The sequence below is a fragment of the Ursus arctos genome, unplaced genomic scaffold (genome assembly GCF_023065955.2).
Source record: "Ursus arctos isolate Adak ecotype North America unplaced genomic scaffold, UrsArc2.0 scaffold_18, whole genome shotgun sequence".
NCBI classification, from domain to species: domain Eukaryota; kingdom Metazoa; phylum Chordata; class Mammalia; order Carnivora; family Ursidae; genus Ursus; species Ursus arctos.
Genome location: NW_026622852.1, coordinates 11,880,156 through 11,901,012, shown reverse-complemented (window position 1 = coordinate 11,901,012; position 20,857 = coordinate 11,880,156). Strand labels below are relative to the sequence as shown.

The window sequence follows — 20,857 nt, the reverse complement described above, 5'->3', positions numbered from 1 at the left end:
CAGCAGGAGGCAGTAGAGAGCTAGTCAGCACCTCCTACTGCCCTCCCTAGCTCACCGCTTATCCCACACCTCCTTTTCTCATCTCTTGCCCACTAGTGCTCTGTATCCAAACACACTGGGGATGACGCAGTGTCCAGACCACCCTCCCAGGACCACCAAAGACACTGGACTCCCAACCTGAAACTCCCAAAGAAACTAGTCCCCAAAGTGAGCAGTTTTCTAAATATTCATACTTGTCAGGTAAATACCTTCAGTCTTGCTTCAAGGCTTTCCTCCAGCCTTTCTACACTCTGCATCGGAACTGATGTCAGGAAGAGGAGTGAGGAGGGCGATGATATAGGCCATTCTGCCTTGTTATACCTTGTGTCCACAGACACTGCCCAGTTCTTTCTGGTTCTCCTTGCAAGGGGCAGATCCATTACCTCTATTATAACTTCCTTCTCTTAGAGAGTAGCGAGTTAGCGGGAACAAAGGCTAACCAGCCACGTCCTCAGAGAAGAATCAGAATGAAGAACAACCCTCCAAAAACTTCAGTGATGCTGTATGAACACAAACCCTCCGTGTTTCACAAAAACTTCCTACTTTTTCACGCCTTCTGGGAATCACTATATTTTATCTTAAAATTATCAATTCTTTCTTACCATCCCTTGAAAATCAAAGTTTGATTGCCAACAGCATGCAGCTACCCTGCCCTGATGTGCCACCCAGGCTGTCCCTGCCATGCTGTTTGTTCAATACCCTACAGTCAGCCAAAGTATCACAGAATCCTCCAGTTACTTCGACGTGAGCCTTAAAAAGTCCTCCCTCCTCCCCAGTGAAGGTATTATAACGGGCTGAGGAAGAAGCGGCACACCAAACCTAACTATCAATCGAAGAGAAACTACAAGTTACGTGGAGGGATACGCTGAAGGTATAAAGCAATCCCTTACCTGGATTGGGTTGAAGGTATTCAATTGTTTTGGTCATTATTTCCATCACAGCCCTACTGGTGACATCCACTTTCTGAAATGAGAAAAGAGATGTTCTAAGTGACAAGAATTATTAGCTCGAGAACCTAAGTTCTGCTTCAGTAGCTATACAACCACGGGTGCTACAACAGAGTGCCAAGCTCTGCCATGCGCTGTGAGGGGCTGGAGATGCCCAGAAGGAAGAGTCGCGTCTCACTCAGCGAGGCTCCATCGAGACGTGGAAACCCTATTCACTGAGAGAGGAACCTGGAATTTCCTAAAATCTGTTTCAAAACATACTTCACTGTCTTCTGGCAAGTAAGGTGGAGAGAGCTTCTTCTTCCCCTAAGTGGCCTGAGGTGGTCTCTGAAAATGATTCCCTGTTAAGTTCACCCAGAAAGCCCCACACAATCAGGCAAATCAAGAGGTTCGAATCTCCATGTTCACTTTAAGAATACTCTTGAAACTGCCCAAGCCATGGAGGGCATGCATATCCAAAAAGCCACCAAAATTCTGTTGCTTTGTAGAATTAATATGTTCCATGCCGTCGTTACAAGGCTGGAGTTGGCAGGTGTGTCCAGGCCAAACAGTGGGGTTGGACACAGGTCCTACACCCGATCAAATACTGAATTTTTATTGTACATGCGTAAAAATACAGGCAAAAACGCTGAACTTAAGGTTCTTGATGTCAATTCTCTGGTCCTTGAGCATGTCCGGGTGAGCGAAACCCCCAAGGAACCCCAGATTTATAGAGCTCATAGTCCGAATAACCCCTGCGTGAGCTCTCTCTGCTGCACTGAGATGATTCGTACTGAAAAGAACAGAATGTTCCTGAACCAAAGAGGAGGTTGCATGGACACAGGTGTGCACACGTACACACCTCAGGGGGAAAACCAAAGGAATAAAAACATATGGCCCATGAATAAATTCAGCATAAAATAAATGTAAATAAAAGTTAAAGAAAAGAAGAAGAACATGGAGATGATGAATCATATTTTTCCCCAGAGGCATTTATGGGATGTCTGCAGTGGGCCAGGCATGGTGGCAGGTATCGGGGACAGAAAAAAAAGAAAAATGTAACACCAACTGTTTATTCAAGTAAGAGATGAAAAGTTTGTGGTTTTTTTTTAAGATTTTATTTATTTATTTGACAGAGAGAGAGACAGCCAGCGAGAGAGAGAACACAAACAGGGGGAGTGGGAGAGGAAGAAGCAGGCTCCCAGTGGAGGAGCCCAATGCGGGGCTCGATCCCAGGACTCCAGGATCATGCCCTGAGCTGAAGGTAGACGCTTAATGACTGAGCCACCCAGGCACCCAAGATGGAAAGTTTTTATTTAAGTTCTCAGAACATCCTAAGTATCTAAAATTATTGAGCAAACACTCCTAATCAATCCTTAAACTTTTGGTTAATTCCAAATAAAAATCTCAATCTTAGAGTCTATCTCTGCAAAATTTTGAATGGTCAGCATTTGCGTTCAGCAGGTCAGCATGCCCTCTCTCTGTTGGGCCCTCCTCCTTCATGCAGAATCTGTAATAGTTCACTCTTCATTCCCTGATAAAATCCTTTCCTTATCCACATGCATGGTCCACTCACTCACTCCACTCCACGGGAGACCTAACTAAATAAAAACAAATGCATCCTCCTATCCAAGGTATGTGCATGGGATATATGACATAGATATGAGTGAAAGAAATTGTTGATGGTAGAATTTCAGATATTAATTAAGTCCAAGGGGACTTTATTGTTTTGTTTTAACTGGAGTTCAAGGGCTCCTCCCTTAATTCCAAGATTTTTTTCAGTAACATACTGTACCTACATATAAAATGAGGCTTTTATGGATGGGGTAAGTGTCTTTCATAATCAGAAACCAAACCAAGCCAAACCATAGCATATTTTATCATTCAGTTTGGTTTTTCAATATTTAATAATTTCCTATTCCATGGCAGTCATATTTTTATGTAAAGAGTTTCTTATTACTGCAATTAACAGAGAAAACCATTTTTTCTTATGAGGTCATCATGGTATAAAATTATCTTAAGAGGCATTCCTATTCAAGAGTTGCCAGCCTACATAAGAACCCTGTACCATGTCCCTTTGGTTGATCTGAGTTTGTAGGAGGCCTTAGATTTGAGTATGTACCAAGTCATGTTTAGTACAGAAGTGAACAGGGGTTCGCTGGAGTTGTGTGGTACAGGACTTGTGTGGCCCTAAGTGGAGGTACAGGCAGTATTAGCAGAATACCAACCACCCAGTATGCACTCAGTGTCATGGAAGTGAATTAAAGGTTGTGTGCACAGCAAACATGCTGAAAGTCCAGGTTACAAGCATGGCAGGAGGGAAACACAGATCTCCTAAAGACTATATAATAGGGATGAAGGAACTGAATGTCAAATGTGTATCCAAGGGTCCTGTGTGACTATGATGAGAAGAAACAATCCCAAAGTTCAAGGTTTCTAAGAGAGTGAGCCCGAGGAGGAACTGAATTGTCCACTGACCATTTGATAGTCTGAAGTCATCTACTACTAGGCTGTTAACCAATTTCTAACTTTCCCCCACCTCTGCCCTCAATAATAATTATGCCCACCACCATCATAAAGTGTTTTCTGTTCATCAAAAATCATTCTAAGAGCTTTAAATACCTTAACTCATTTAATCCTCAGCAACCCTGTGAAATACAGAGAGGTTAAGAAACTCGCCTGATTCCGGCTCCAGAGTCTCTGTTCTTAATTATTACCCTATAACTTCTTGAAAGTGTAAGCTCCTCATAGAAAGACAGGCAACAGCGATACCTCCTAAATGAAGAGAGAGCCCAACTTAGAGCTGTAAGTCTCTTTGTGACATCTCCCAGATGGGGCTGGGGATCTGGCAGTGGCCAACACGGGACCAGGGGGAAAACACGTGCCATCTCATCTTCTAGGTTTTTTTTTTTTTTAACTCCTCAAAACCTGTGGAAACTTCATTCACAAGAACTATTCTACCCTAATACCATTTTGGTATTTTGGGCCTCTGCAAAAGGGAGGCTTTCCCACACTGAGTTGTTTGACCACATGCCCTCCATTACACAGACTTTTCTACAGAGGCCGGGTTCAAGAAGTGTGTACTTGGAGTGGTCCATAGAGAGGTCAGCAGGGAAGGTGTGAAAAATGGTTCTCATTTAGGGCATAGAATCCCCTGTCCCTTCTGAGCTCTTTAAATAGACAGCTCAACTACTCAGGCTCTGTTAATAGAAGCCTCTAACTTGGCTAAAGCCAGTGGTCTCAGGGAAGGGCACAGAGATGCCAATATTAGAGCACAAAGTTTAGTTCCCAGGTGGGATTCGATCTTCAAAGGGAAGTAGGAATAAAAACTACCCAGTGTCCCCTGTGGTTTCACCAAAATCTTCCAGGAAGGAGCCCATACCACCCTCAGATCTTCAGATTTTGTGCCCAACAAGGCAGACTTTGACACTTTTAGTTTCCTAAGCTAGACATCACCATAAAACAAGCTCTAGCCAAAACTTTTTGATCAGAGTGTAAAATAAAATTCGCTTGACATCCCCTTCTGAAAACAACTTCATCCAATATAATTATTTATGTATAGTGTTATCAAGACACACCTCAAATAGGGAACAGCTTATTAGCAAATTCATTCACAGGAATCTTTCTCTTGATTTTACTGTGACCGATATCGCTTGATAGACTTAAAGAACATAATAGAGACCAGTGGAACATCTAATCCAAAGCCTTAATGTTTTGAATGTGCAAGTTCGAACCTAGGAAGGGAAATGAACTGTCTGGGGTCACACATCCACTATGGCTGTGTTGGGAAGAAAAGTAGTTCAAAGGTCACAGGTCAGAGGTTTTCTAAGAAAGACCGCGGGAGGAGCTAAATAGTCCAATGGCCATTTGCAGGTCGGAGGCTGACCAGGTTCTAACTTCTCTCCATCTCTGTCCTTGGTAATAATGTCTGGGAGTCTTTTTGCTAAACTATGTCAGTCATGGACAGGCTGAGGACCATTACCCTGTGAGAACCCTGAGTGTGCCTTATTAGGTATTTGCTAGGAAGCTATTTATATATTTAAGCTGGTAATGTCCAAGCACATATTCTCTTATTAATAGGCCTGATATAATTAACACGAACTAAGATTCCCACTTAAATAATTTATTCTAACTTGCAAGAGCTCATTCCCATTTGAGAATAGCCATTTAGCTCTGAACTTATAACCTACATCGTATGATTTCCTCAATGCCCAAATTTTCCCATTACTTGAAAATAAGTTTTGATGCATCATAAATCACAACTCCCATTGCTGTGAACTGCTGAGACTCCACTTCTTTAACTAGCCTTGTCTGGATGGGGGTAGGGAGCCACTAGCGAAGGCTGTTTAGAGGTGAAACTGTAAAAATATAAAAATAGGTTATGTTTTCAGGACATAAAAACTCAATGTAAGTTGTTGGGTTGTTTTTTTTTTTGTTTGTTTTTTGTTTTGGTTTTAGGGGGTTTTGTTCTGTTTTGTTTTTTTCTGAAGGTAGAAGCATAGGCATATATCCTTCTGGTCTTTTTTCTTCAGTTTTCTCAATACCAGGCTTTTAGTAACTCTCATACTTCAGTCAGGAGGTTCCTCCTCTGCCCTCCAGTCTTGTGACTTACAACTTTGAGTAGGGAGAAAATTGGCTCTCTTTACCCGCTCTACTCACTATACCATTTTTCTTCCTTAGGCGAAAGCAAGGGTTGGCAAACTGTGGCCATTGGGCCAAATCTGGGCCACTAGCTGTTTTTATATTTTTAAATGGTTGGAAAAAGTCAAAAGAAGACTCCTATTTCATTGCACATAGTAATTACATGAGATTCAAATCGCAGTCTTTTGACTGGAACACGGTGATGCTCTTTCCTTTGGGGCATCATCAGTGGCTGCTGTTGCCCTTCAGCAGAAGTGAGAGGTAACAGCAGAGGCCACAGGGGCTCTCTGACCCACAAAGCCTAATATGCTTACAGGAGTCTGCCAATCCCTCGCTAAGGTTCTATTTTTACCAACGTGTGCCACACTGAACCTATGGACGCTGATCATTTCAGCAGCGGCCCCACCTCTAGAGACAAGACACAGGGAACCCAAAGGCACTGGCTTGACTAGAAGGGGGCTGTGGTTCTGAGACATCTGAATACTACCTTTTCCACTAGAGAAAAAGCAGTCATTGCATCCTGAAGCTTGGTGACAACACCCATGAACTACAAAGCACTCTTTGTGGGGCACCAAAAGGAGTAAAGATAGGACTTTATACCATCAGAGGCTGCATCGTCCCAGATGCTGTCACAGGGACGCAGTAGCAGAGTTTAAGAGAAAATAGGTATCTTAAAATGGAAGACAGTTTTTGGGTTTGGTGATCAATAATGAAGAGATGAATTAAGCATCCACTTGGACATGGGGTAACTCACAGTGGTTACAAAAAAAGAAATGTCAATGTGTCACATGAAACACTAAAATCTTTTCAAATTCTTTATTTTCCCATCACTGAAGTTAAGAAAATGAACCCATGAAAAATGTACACGCACCCACTTAAAGCAATGAGAGCCCTGAATGAGACACCTCATTAAACAAGTCACAGAGACATAATGAAAACAGCTCCCTGGGAAAGTTCGTCTGGCAGTGAGATACAGGCTGGCCCAATAAGGATGTTTTAATAGTTCCCTACTGACTTGGAAGAATTAATGTACCTGTTCCCAAATTGCTCTGCGTATAGCAGTTACCTGGTATTCAGAAAGCCTGATTAATAGTGTGTTGAAAAATAAAAATAAACAAGGCATTAGGCTGAAATTTCCCCAGTGTATTTTTTTTTTTTTTTTTTTTGCTAATCTTCTTAGGCATTACCTTTAATGAATATTAGCGTGGAAGTATATTATAAACACATCACTGAGAAGAAACTTGACTTCCCTGAATCTCAGGATCAGCAGAAAGGTATCTTTAAAGCTCATCTTATCTGGGGCTCTCACCCATGTCACAAGTCTATGCCAGCGAGTGAGGGTCTTAGTACAGTGATCCCCACCTTTTGTTTTACCATCACATCCACGAAGACATTCATGAGCATGACAGACACCGACAGGTGCACTCAGGGGCAGGCGTTACTCTGAGCCTGCTGGCAGGGACTTTATACATTTATACCTTTCTCCTTCATTTGAGATAAACCACCAGAATTCAACGAAGTGATATTATTAAAATGTGACATTATTAGTGACAAAATTACTTGCCACAAAACTCCAAAGAGATGATGACCAGTGTGCCTCACACCACTGTCAGTCACACTGTGGTTTTAGCCACTGTTTAAAACATGGGCAGTGATGGGGAATTCAGTTACAGCCATGGCTTTTTTAAGCAGCTCTGACAGTCAAAAATTCTTTCTTACATTGAGCCTGACTCTCTCCACAGTTTCTACTCATTAATTCTATTTTTACCACTTGGGAGTTGGATAGAAAGATGTAACCCCTTTCTACCCAATGACTAATTAAATGCATGAAGATAATGACCACAGACATTCTCCTATCAGCCTTTTCCCCACACCCCACTCTGCAAATAATCCACTCTTTCTCACTTTCATATGGAATGGCATTCTTCCAATTCTTTTCCAACATCCTGCTTGTCTTAAAACTTGAGGCTACACTTCAGAAGAATTCCATTCCCACTGAAGTGGTGCATAGCCACATTTCCAACCCTATGACCTCTTCTGGTTTCAACAGGAGGGATTTACCAGGACACTTTTCAGGCTGTAAAAAGAGGTACTATACTCCTTGGTTTGGACTTCTACATTACCCATATATGCAGAGATAGGAGAAAAGAGCAGGATTCAGCTCAGGCACCCCTCTTCTCTAGAAAGCTTCCACCGATCTTTCTTCCATGAAACCACCCTGTCTTTCATGGAAATCCTCCACAGGGCACCATGTCCTGTAAGCCACGTGATTTATGTGCCTATTTCTTCCATCAAAACTGGAAGCCTCTTCCATCAAAACAGGGCGGGAACTGTAACTTAATTATCTTTGTATTCCTAGTGCCCAGCAAACACTTTGCACATGGAGGACACGTTTACAGATATTCCACACGAATTACTATAACCACACACACATCTACATGGGCACACACACATACAGAATGGCAGCAACAGACGGAAATTTGAGAAGGAATTAGAGATCCTCCAAATTCTAGAACTTCCTCTTGACAAAAAATCTATAGTTTCTCAATAAACAAATCTTACACAACGTCTACACCACAGTAATAAATTTAGTCTGTACTTAACAAATCTTGTAAGCAACAGATTCCATTTAAAACTAACACATAAACAATTCTATGCAAGGCACTTAAGTGGAGGAAAGAAATGGCAATGAGCAGGGCTCCTGCAGAGACAACAGAGCTGCAGGATTCCACCCAATCAGCTCTGGGAGCTGTGAAGGCTTAGAGACACATGTGTAATTTTAGTGCATCTCAGCAGGAGAAGGGCTGGGGTGGCTGATTAGAGAAACAGCCTCTAGGAATACCCAATTCTCTCTCCCAGTAGTGCTGCTTGATGCAAACCTCTAATTTATTTCATTTTGTTGTCTAATTGCACCTCTAAGAACACAGTTGAACAAAAAGGTCTCTCTACCCCAAATGCCTGATGATCAGAAAACTGACTATGGATAGGTGCTTCTTTTGTAGGCTTGGGAACATTGAGCTAAAATGTTTTTATGAGTAATCAAGAAATTAACAGGACAGAAAAGATTTTGGATTCCAAATCCAAGACACATGCTTTCCAATTACCACAAAAATCTTTACCTTTAATGCAAATTTTGCACTGCTAGAGAGTATAAAATTTGCCCAGAGCCACAGATAAGACAAAAAGAATGTGCACATAGTAAAATGAAATAAAACAATCTCCACATTGTTCTGAAATGTAAATCTCTCAATTTACTAGGTATAAACCCAAATACAAAACCATAGGTGTGCTCCTTAAACAATCAGCAGTTGTTGTTGTTTTTAATTCCAGGAATATATTTTTTGAAACAAAAACTTCAGAAGCTTATTATTTTCTAAGAAATAGGAGAAATAACCTTACCCTCAGACCCAGAGGAATATCTTGGGTCTTTACCTGAAGTAAGACACTTAACATGATCCTCTTTCATTTCAATTAGTTTGCAAGATTGTCATGGATTCAAAGGTTTAATGAGTTGCTCAGTGATAAATTCTACTCTCTTCTCTAAATTTCCTATTCTTTTTAGTTTCATTTAAGAAATGGAAAGCTTGCCTTAGCTTAGTCAGTGAGCTACCTACCTTGTTATCTTTAGTCCTGGCAGATGCTGAAAGCTGAACTCAAATTCTGACTCCTTAGGTCTAATTTCCTGAACGTCTGACTAATCTGTCATTAACAACATGGCACTGGGGAGGCATGCTATAAATTTCCTCCTGAAGGGAGAGGGAGGATTCAAAGGATAAGGGGATCGAGAAATAATGGGTGGAGACAGAGGCTGGTGCAAATTAATAGACCTACAAGCTGCTCCTTATGAGACATGAGGAACTCTAATATTACAGGGAGTGGAGGAGTCAAGTCATTATAGGCAAGTGAGTCAGTGTCTGGTCTCAGATGCTGCAGAAGATGGATGGGTAAAATACCATTTCCAGAACAATGAACAGCAGAGTCTACTAGCTTTGGTTAAAGAACAGGTGGTACTTAGAATTGTCCAGAGATGAGAAATAAGGACCAATGAGGACTTCATTTACCCCACTGGGGGCAAACAGCTGTCAGGCATTAGGTGTAAGAGGCTGGCCTCCCAGACTTCTGGTTGGGACTCAGGACTCTTAAATGTCCTCTCTCAAGGGTACCTATGCTGATAGTGAGGTCCACTTTAAGAACTTTGCCAGGATGACCAGTTGGGTAAACACTACACAGTCTTATTTCACAAGACCCCTGTCCCTTGGCAACTAATTTTTTCCCCCAGGAACTCAAACATGTCCTGTTCTTTCTTACTTGCTGTTTCTTCTACCAGATGCATATAACTCTAATAACTCTTACTCATCCTCCACATCATCATTGGAATATCAGGAAGGCTTTCTGTAATCACCCTGTGTGAGTGTGTTTCCTCTGTTTCAAGCTTCTCCAGTACCACGGTTTGTTACACTAGCCGCACTGGTCAGCATTTGCCCAAAGTTGGCCTTCCCCTCTAGACTATGAATTTGAGGCACCAGGAACCTTGTTTATCTGTTCACTGCTGTATCCAACATACTTGGCTTAGAGAAGACACAAAACAAGAATTTGTTGAATTCACCAATGAACTCAAAAGAAAAAAACTGAAAAAGACAAGACACACAGCACCTAGGAATTTTCTTTGTTTGGCTCTTCACACAAACAGCACAGACAGCAAAACTGAGGCAGCCTGCCAGAACTGATGTGACCTAAGTAAAAATGTGGTTCTCTAGGTACTGTAGGCTTTCAACATCCTCTCTGTTCAAGGACAGGGTTTGTATTCCCAGATCCTTCACCCATCAGCAACTGAACATCTGAAACAATTCTTGGCACAACGTGACACACACTCTTCACCGTAAACCTATCACTCGCTATGAATGGTCTCAAAAAGAAAATATGGTGGATGTCACAAGAAAAATCAAATGGGCTATTTAGTTTGCCACTTCCATCCTCACCTGCTGAGAACCTGCTATCTTTTAGGCAGAACGCTAAATGACTTACATTATTTTTAATCCTTAATAAAAATCCTCCAAGTAAGGATTAGTATTCTCACTTTACATTTATACAAAAATCAGAGACTCAGAGCAATAAACTGACTTGTGGGACGAGCAGGTCCCCTCATGCCTCCTGTCTGCCACACCTGCTGCCTCTGGCTGGCACGACCCCGCCGGGAGGTCCGCCCAAGCCAGGCAATGATTCAGACTCTTGTGCCACCATTCCCTGCCTTCCCTGATTTCCTTCCCACCTCACCCCCAATTCAAACACAACTTCGTGTTGTCCCTGTTCTCAAAAGCAATGATAAAATCCACCAGGAAATTATGTTATGACATTTCATTTCACCTTCACGGAGGCTTCATTCACAGGGTAGTGCAAAGGGAAAACAAGATATTTTGCATCTTCTGTTTTAAAATAGACACTAAAAGAAGAGTACCTTTTAAAATAACAAAATGCATTTTCAGGTACCAGCGGGGAGCAGTCTCCCCTTCCCCTCTCAGTATGCTAGACAACTTCATGTCAAAGGGAGCTCTGTGAAGACTTACCCGCTCCATCTCTTTGAAGTCATCATCTAACTTGGTTCCTTCAGCTCCTCCAACCTTCTCACTCACTTTCTAAAGAAAACAAAAAGGAGAATAATAAAATGTTTGTTAAAACATTTGAAAATGTTTGTTGAAAGTTTCAAGCACTTTCAGAAACTCATCTCATATAATCTCACAACCATTCTCTGACGTAGGCGGACAGTCCCATTTTCATAAGAGGAGACTGCGGCTCAGAAGGTTTCAACAACCTGCCAAAGACTGGGCACGCAGTAGGTACTGAAGCAAGAATCTGAACTTAACTCTTCTGCTTTCGACCCCAGTGTTCTTTACTATATACATCATTATATAACTACCTAATCACTAATATTTTTCTTTTGAAAGTTCCGAGGGACAACAGCATCATACAATTATCATTTCCCTCTGATAATGGATGTAAAATGCTACCTAGGTAGAAAATTGCTACTTCTTCAACTATTTCTCAATGGGCTATTGAACAGATAATCACAAGCATCTATCAAACTGGTAAGAAAAAAATCAGCCCAGCTGATCTTCAGAGAAAAGGACTTGAATAGCAATCTTATAAGGCTTCCTGTAGCTGTCTATATCCTTATAAACATGAGATAAACCATATGGAAAGAATTTGAGGGTATTTCTTTGCTACCCAATCAATTCCCATTATGATCCATTTTACATTCATCAGTTTACATATGCAAACAATCATTTTCCACATGTAGAATTCATGTTCATTAAAAAGTTAAATGTCCTATTCTGAAATAAAGATTTAAATTAAATCTAATAAAAAATGCATGAATGGATCACAAGAAAAATATCTTAGTTTAATCAAAGGCAGGAATATTAAATGATAATGACATGAAACTTTTAAAATACTCTAATTATGAAGGTAGGTAGATGCTTTTCACTAAGATGTCACTGTATTAGATAAAGTTATCACACACAGATATCGAAGTATGATTTTTCATTTCGTTCAATAACCACTGGATTGAAGGGCTCTTTAGGGAAGAACACCACCAAGGCCAGACTTGCAGCAATCTCAGTGACAACCTGGGTCATCTCAGTAAGTTTGGTCTATCTCCTTCTAAAGGAGTCCTTGGAGACATTGCTCTGTCTCCTGGCAATGGGAACTCTGATATCCCCGTGCTGGGGGCTTTGGTGTATTCCTTACCCCCTTTCTCTCTGTCCTTCACTCCTGCTTTCTGCCATCAGGAAAACCTTTAGAGGAGACCACCGGAAAAACAGAGAGTATGAATTCTATCATCACACTGGCCCTGTATACCAAATGTCACCCATTTCTCCCCGCAGTAATAACAGAAGGAATGTGCTGTGATGAAAGGCCATGGCAGAGACAGAATCCTCTACTCTTTGCTAGGTGCACAGAGTGGTTATGAAAATTAAATAGTATGGTATAAGAACCTATGTGTGAACCCACAAGATAGGCAGTAAATCCTAGTTCCCTTCTCTCACCAATAAAGTATATAACCGCTTATATTATGCTGGTTTCCCTATCAGTTTTTTTTTTAACTGTTGTGTCAAATCTTGAGAAGAATCTAGCGATTTTCATTAATATAATACAACCTTAAGTAAATAAAGGTCAATTATTAGAAGTGTAACTAATAAAACAATATTAACACCTTTCATTTGTATAACTGACACATACTTTCACTTGCAAATTATCATCTCATCTGTGTATCACAAGAACTGTGTAGAGCACATATTGTTCCCATGTTGCAGATGAGAAAACTGAGGGTTGCAGAAGTTAAACTGCCTGTCCAAGTTAGTGATATTTAGCTAGGAAGAGGTGGAACCAGGATCTGAATGCAGTTTTTCCAAGCTAAACCCTAGGCTTCTTTGTATCCCTAGCCTAGTTTGGGAGCTGTCCATGGTGCTGGCCTTCTCTGCCTGAAGTTCCATTAGATTCGCTCCCCTAACCCTTGGTCCTTGACATCAGCCCTCTCACTTAACCCGTGTCCTGAATGATGCTAGTTATCAACTATTTCAGCACTCCGTACAGATCCAGCATTTGTCTGCATCAAAGCACCTAATCTAAAGCCTGACTGTAATATAGAACAGAAGTCTGCTTCTTTGCCCCTTTCTTAGATTTTTACCAATCCAGAAATGGGGGTAGGAAAGACCTAGAATTCAGTTTAGAATCTCCTAGTGGGATCCAAGTGCCAGTGATTTGACCTGTATGTTTGGGATTAAGTTATAGAAAATCATAAGAGAAGGAGCCTTATACGTAATTAATATCAACTTTTGCTATCATCAAACAAATTTTTACTGTGATTTTTACAGATTCGATCCCTTTCAAACTTTGCTCAGCTGACGACAGTTTTAGCTCACATTTCAGCCTCTTTTGTGTCTTATTATTCTTAAAGTACATGATTTTCAGTTAATTTGGACTGGGAAACTCTAATCTAGTCGGTCTTACAAAATCAAGAAATATTTACTACACAGCCTCCAATCAACTGTCTCTCAGTTCTACCTGGCTGTCTCCAAAGTCAGGGAACTCACTGTATCTCAACACCCCATTTTGGTCAAAAATAGACCCTCCTATGACCTATGAAGGAGACAATTTTTATTTACAAAATTATTACCAAAAAATAGATGAGAAATGTCTCCATTTATAGTAACAGAGAATCCTGGTAACCTTGGGTTAATCACATTTTGATCATCTCTGGGGAATAAAATGTGGCCCTCATCAAAAGCACAAAGCCTATATTACACTTTCAATCCCAAATTGCTCAACTGGGAATGATTTCGATTTCCTGCCTTCTTGCACTTAAAAACAGGTTAGCATCACAATAACTGGCTCACTATATCAAACAGAATACCAAATGGAATCACAGTGGCCATTAATAATTTAGAACTAGTCCTATAACTCACACTGATACCAACACATCAGTCTACTGGCTTTACATATTTGGTTTAAAATACTTAGTGTTGGTGTGGATGTGAGTGAGAGAGCAAAGGGGAGGTAGAGAAAGAGAAAGTTTGATTGAGAGATACTAGGCTCTTTCTCTTTTCTACAAAACTTGACCTTTGAGCTGCTCTGAGAGAAACAGCTCACCAAACATACTAAATGAGGCTAGCAGTTAGATACTGGTACTGATCTGATTGGTTTGTTGATATAAAATTTTCTTATCTAATTAGATTCTTGGGGAAAAAGCAATATTCAAAATGGTATCTCCATTTTTCTTGGGGCTATTATTTTTTCAGGTCACAAAGGATCTAAATATACCAAGGCATTGAGTTAAACAGTGGGCTACATAACACTGACTCATTCCTTAGGAGTGTAGCAAATATTTTCCCTTCCTGATCTTTGAATGTCATTACTAAAACTTCTATCATTTTATGAATAAGTGTCAAGGTGAGGAATATAGGCTCCCTGATTCTATCTGGCCAACAATAAGTTTTGTTTTCCTTACTTAATACCAATTATTTAAGAATAGTTTTGCCCTATTTTCCAGTGAGATGGTTCCTAAAACCAAGATTTCATAGTATTGAATATTTTCAGATGATGTTTAATATACTTTGGCTAATATGCTTACCACTTGAGAAAATGACCACCTATTTTTTTAATTGATCATCTATTTACATGAACATCAGCAAAAGGTATCTGGATCAAACAAAACAGTACAAATAAGCCAATATACTCCCCTGTATGCCCCACAATGAAACAAAAAATCCCAAACATCAAAAAACAACTCCTCTGTTCAAAACTCCCAATTGTATACACTTAACACAACATTGAGAGCTTTTGCTTCTAATCTTATCTACTATTACACTCTACGTATACCCTGTATTCCAATCAAACCAACAATTTCAACTTCCTCTGTTTATTCTTCATTATATTCCTTACAACAGATACTTGGTTAAGATTTGTGGAACTGAACTACAATGTCCTTTTGTAAATATTAATGTTAGGTTGATGAAAGAAAACAAAGTGAGGCAAATAAGACTGATCACCTCACTCTAGGATGGTCTTTCAAAAGGTACAATTTCCACAAAGGAAAAAAAAATGAGACAATCAAGTCACGTTTTAAATTAAAAGTCTTAATTCTGAGTCTGCAGTAGCATTCTCATGCTATTTTTCTCCATACACCAAATAAGAAAAATGTCAAAGGAAACCAGTAGCAAGAGACAGCTTAAATAAATGAGCACCTTTCACAGCCCAGAGGATGCTGCACTGCTTTCCAACAATGACTCATCCTCCTCCACATTAACTGGCACTGCTGGGAAAAAGACTCCCTCCTCTAGTTCTAGCTCTGATTCTTCCCTGCATTGCATTTCATTTACTAAACACTGAAGGTCCAACTATCATGTTTCCGACTGCCATTATAGAGGTCTCCTTGAAAATCACATCAGTGAAATTCAGTAGAGTTGATATGAAATTCATTCATGCAAAGTGATTTACCTCCTACTTCTTCTCTGTCTTTGTTTAGTTCTATCTCTTATTATATACATCATACAAAGCTAGGTTTCCTTACCATCCACCAAATGTGCTGTGTTTATTCCCTCTGTCTTATACTTGGACCTATTTCCTTTTTCTATTTTTTAAATTCTACAGATTATCTAACATGCTCACCCAGATCTCACCTTCTAGATCATACTGACTGCCCCCCACCCGCTGGAAGTTATTAGACTTCATTTGCATTCTTAGTGCATCATGTGTTGGAATACCTGGAACTAGCCACTTCATGGATAAAACTGATGAGATCTTTGCTCATCTGAATTTTAAGATGCTAAAGGCAGGAATCACATCTTATGCTACTTTGTTTAAAAATGTCTACAGCTGTAGTACCTAACATAGTGCTTACAAAGTAGACATTCAATTAGCAGTCGAAAAAATGATCTCAATGAATTATCCTAAGGTCAAAAGTCATACATAAATTAAAGGAAGACCCTTAACGATGAGTTAGCACTGGTTTTGTATCTCCTTTCTCAGAGTTTAATCTTTCCTCTGAAGTGTCATATCTTTTGCTCTATCAGTAACAGGCAAAAAATTAGAAAATTCAACAATTTATGATGTATATTTTATTTATAGCCAAGGTTAAAGAGAATATCTCTCTTCATTATAACCGTTCGACATTTACCCACCAAATTACTTTTAGAACAATTATAATTATTATTAATAAAATATATTCTCCCATTAATCCTGATTCTAAATATATATATATGTATTTTAGTTTATATACATACGTGTGTATAAACACACACACAAACATGTTTATGTATATGTGTATATATACACATATACACACATATATATATAACCCCACATGAGAGAAAGTAAATATAATGCTTTTCCCAAGTGTTTTTTTTAAATCAAAAATAATTCATGAAGTGCTGCACTATGTGTTTACTCATATTAAAATAGAATCACTTTAACATTCCATAAGTTAATCATAGCTAGTTTGTTCAGAGCAAAAAGAAGAACTGCATTCATACACTATCCTGCCCATCTGCACCATGGAACAATCCACAAAACTATTTATATGTAAAATGAGATCTCAATGACAAGTAAGTCAATGAGAGCCACACAAATTAAGATTTTAGAACAAATTGGATTTAGAGTCAGGAGACATGAATTTGGCCCTGACAATGACACCCAATAACTGTGTGAAAGAGAAGATGCATAACTTCTTAGTGCCTCAATTTCTTCACCTAAGAAATGAAAAGCAACATTATCCAACACTGGATTTTTTAAAGAATTAAATTGGAATGTACATATAAAAAACACATCAAACTATCAAAACTATCAAAAATCATGATTAAAATAAGGGTTTATTATGTCTTAACAAGTGGTCTTACATGAAAGGCAGAGTTTTAAGTTGGTTTCTTATATTTGGTCAAAAAATACTAAGTAATTTAAATGCATTAAAGAATAACATTACTAATGCACAAGTTCTTTAAAAAGAAGTTATGATAACTACCTCTGTGGAACACAGTACTGTTTTCCCAGTACTTGTAGAAAGGTATCACCTATGATAATAAATTTAAAAAGCCCATATTCTAATTCTCCATGAAAGTTCTTTAATCATTACTCATTAATAAGGTACCAAAAACTAAAAATTCTAATACTTGGTGGCATATCAGATATTAAGAAGGAAACAGGTGAGTCAAAATTACAGCAGTGCTTTCTTGGTATTTGGCTAAACACAAGTAGATCTTGTTTTTCCAGATGGTGGTATTCCCATGTTTGAAAGGCAGGGTGGATTCATTTCATGGAATATAAGTTTCACACCAGTTTTTCTCAGCTGTCATTAAATTGGAATGCTTAAATGTCATGATGTTTTGAAAGTGAGTTTCAAAAATATATATATTTATTTTTTTACCAACCAGAAACTTCCAATATTCTTAGAGAATGATTGAAGGCGTTTTTATCTATCTAAATTGGGCTAATTCTACTTCTTACTCTCAAGTAGAATTTGTATATTGAAGAGTGAAAAGTGGAAAGATCCACTTTACATGATTTAAAAACTTGTGACTCCCCCTACCTCCCAAGAATTCAACAGGATGAAAACTGATTTTCTTGAAATATCTGGAGCTAAAAACTTTAAAATGAGCTTGGGTGGGCTAAGCACGTCACCCTTTTCCCAGCTTCCAATCTCCCCCTATCTTGCTTCTGGTCTAATACTATATAGAAAATGCAGTAACTGATTTGCATCATGTTATAATTACTTCTGGTGTGATTCACTGGGGTTAAAAGTAATAACTTTCTAAGCCCCATTTCCCCAAAGTGAGAATTTCCCAAAGACTATGTAGCTAATTACTTACATGTACAACTCAAAGGGAGTTGGTAGGACTGATTACTGAAGTATCATACAGAACTTCAGTCCCTCCCCAGAAAGACAGTTTATACTATCACCTATAGTTTCATCTGCAAATGATCCCATTTTTATCTTCTAGAAAAATTTTTTTAAAGTATGAAAAGTGTACAGAATAAAAGACAACCAGCATTTCTCTATTTTTCAACATTCCAAATCAGCTAGCTCCTTATCAGATAAAGAATCATTTAGGAGGGGGGCTCATCAGAGGGAGAGAATACTTCCATAAAGTTTCCCATCTCTGACAATAGGAAAAAAATTATACATTTTCATAGTCCACTGCAATAAGTCACTGAAATTGAACAAGATATGAAAGGACAGTGTGTGCTAAAAATAGACTCCATACTTGGGGCCAGAATTATGTCATGTAGTATTTTTAAAATTCTATTTAAAGCTCAGCCATAAATTCTCTTGAGAGAAAAACAGAACTCAAACAAAGAAAAATAAAAGGTATCAGTAATTCATTCGAGGTTTCAGTCCTGGTTAATGAATGACACAGAACCTAATATCTGATGACTCAGTTGATAAGGCAAGATGGAGTAGCCTTAGGCTTTCACTTGCTAAGAGAAACAGCAGGAAAGCTATTTTCGGTTTTGTGAAATGAAACCACAAACTCACTGAGCCTCTGTTTCCTCATTCAAAAAATGGCGCAGGCACAGGGTGTGCTCAGATAACCAGGAGAGTCCTAAGACCCCTTACAATTAAAAATTTGATGTCTTTTCTGTGATGGTTAATTTGATGTGTCAATTTCACTTAACTATAGTACCCAGTTTTTCAGTCAAACACTAATCTAGGTATTGCTGTGAAGATATTCTATAGATGTGGTTAACAACCACAATCAGTTGACTTTAAGTAAAGGAGACTATCCTTCATAACGTAGGTGAGCCTCATTCAATCAACTGAAAGGTCTTTAGAACAAAACTGAAGTTGCCTTGAAAAAGAAGAAATTCTGCCTACATATCTCATCGGTTCTTTTTCTCTGGAGAACACTAATAGACACAATTCCTACCTGCTAGAGTGCTACTTACAGTAGACCAAAAGTAGATAATAAATCAGGAAAAGGAAGAAAAGAGAAAATACCATGCAAAGTGTTTGAAAAGAAAATGCTACAGTATTCACCACCCCCCACCAAATCGCGTTATTTCAATGCAAATCTCATTCTGACAAAAACAAAAATAAAAACAAATCATCTTTACATTAATTCATCAAATGGCATGAATGGAACAGACCTCAATTTGAATGCCTACTATGTACCAGGGATTTTGCTAGCACTGGAGATTTCCTATGCAAATTGGACATGGCACATGCTCTCTGGAAACTTACAATTTGGTGGGATAGATGGAAATATAAACAAACTATTTCAATATAATAGGGTCAGTACTTTTTTTTTTTTTAAAGTAGAATACTGGGGCACCTGGATGGAATCAGTTGACTCTTGGTTTCAGGTCAGGTCGTGATCTCACGGGTGGTGGAATCGAGCCCTGTGTTGGGCTCTGTAATCAGTGGGGAGTCTGCTTGAGATTCCCTCTGCCCCTCCCCCTGCTTGCTGTCTTTCTCTCACAAGCAAAATCTTATTTTTAAAAAAGTAGACTACCACCAAAGTCTAGGATGGACAATTTGGCCTTAAGCTAGATAAGAAGACAAGACTGGGGAAAACTTCCGACAGCTAATCCTTGAGCTGATTCTCGAATAGATATAAGTGAGATGGAAGAGTAGACATGGAATACAGGAAGCAGCTTTCTCCTGTAGAAGTTACCAAGTGACAAAAAGCAAGCAAGCAAAAACACAGTATTTGCAGGAAAGTACAAATATTTCAGTACCGTGAAATATCATAATATAAAGCAGGGAATGACAAAAATTGAAGCTGTAGGAAGAAGGAGAGATCAAGAGGTAGTGGGCCTTCTAGGCCACACCAAAGACCTTAGTTTTGTTCTGAGTGTTGGTGAGTTATGTAGCTGTGCAAGCATCACTACAATCGAGTTTTAAATAGTTCTATCATCCCTGGTGCCCATTTTCAGTCAATGCTCACTGCCACCCTTAGACAACCACTGATCTGTTTTTCATCTCCATAACTTTACCTTTTTTAGAAATGTCACGTAAATGGATTCATATAATAGGTAATTTTAAATATCTGGTTTCCTTCACTTAGCACAGGCATTTGAGTTGTTACCTGTATCAGTAGTTCAGTTCCTTTTATAGCTGAGTAGTATTCCACTGCATGGTTAGACCACAATGTGTTTATCCATTCTACTGATGAACGTTTGAATTGCTTCCAGTTTGGGGTTATTATGAGTAGCGCTGCTATTAATATTTGCATACATGTCTGTGGGGATATATTTTTTATTTCTTTTGGGTAGAAACCTAGGTGTGGAACCACTGGGTCTAGTGGTAAACGTATATTTAACTTTTTAAGAAACTGCCAAAATATTTTCCAAAGTGACTTACCATAAGACCTTAATTCAACATTGATGGAAAGTCATTAGCAGCTTTTAAGCTGAGGAATGACATAGCTAAATTAATTTTTAAATCATTGGATTACAAAGTGAAGACTGGCTTAGGAAAAAAAAAAAGAAAGAAAGAAACCAGTAAGAATGCTACTATAATCCTACAATCATCCAGGTGGAAGATGAGGGCTTGAACCAAGAACTCTGGGAGTAAGGATGGACCCAGTAAATATTTAGGGCATAAAGTAAGCAAGACTTTGCAACTACTTTGATAGAGAAGTAGAGAACTCTGGGATGACTCCTAGGTCTCAGACTTTGGCAAATGGATGGATGAACACAAATAAACAGAACTCAGGTATAGATTCACTCAGTTGGAAGTCCAAGTAAAGTATGTCCAGCAA

General features: G+C 39.0%; 1 protein-coding gene across 2 annotated transcripts in view; it reads right to left on the bottom strand.

The window, feature by feature from the left end:
• SH3GL2 (SH3 domain containing GRB2 like 2, endophilin A1) overlaps window positions 1–20,857 on the bottom strand; it is a 205,331-nt gene that overhangs the window by 36,865 nt on the left and 147,609 nt on the right. For both annotated transcript variants that reach the window (XM_026506484.4, XM_057313472.1), the window contains exons 2-3: window positions 11,171–11,239; window positions 930–1,002 (exon numbers count right to left, since the gene is read on the bottom strand). In XM_026506484.4, the coding sequence (XP_026362269.1) occupies window positions 930–1,002; window positions 11,171–11,239 (142 nt within the window). The remainder of the gene's footprint in view (window positions 1–929; window positions 1,003–11,170; window positions 11,240–20,857) is intronic.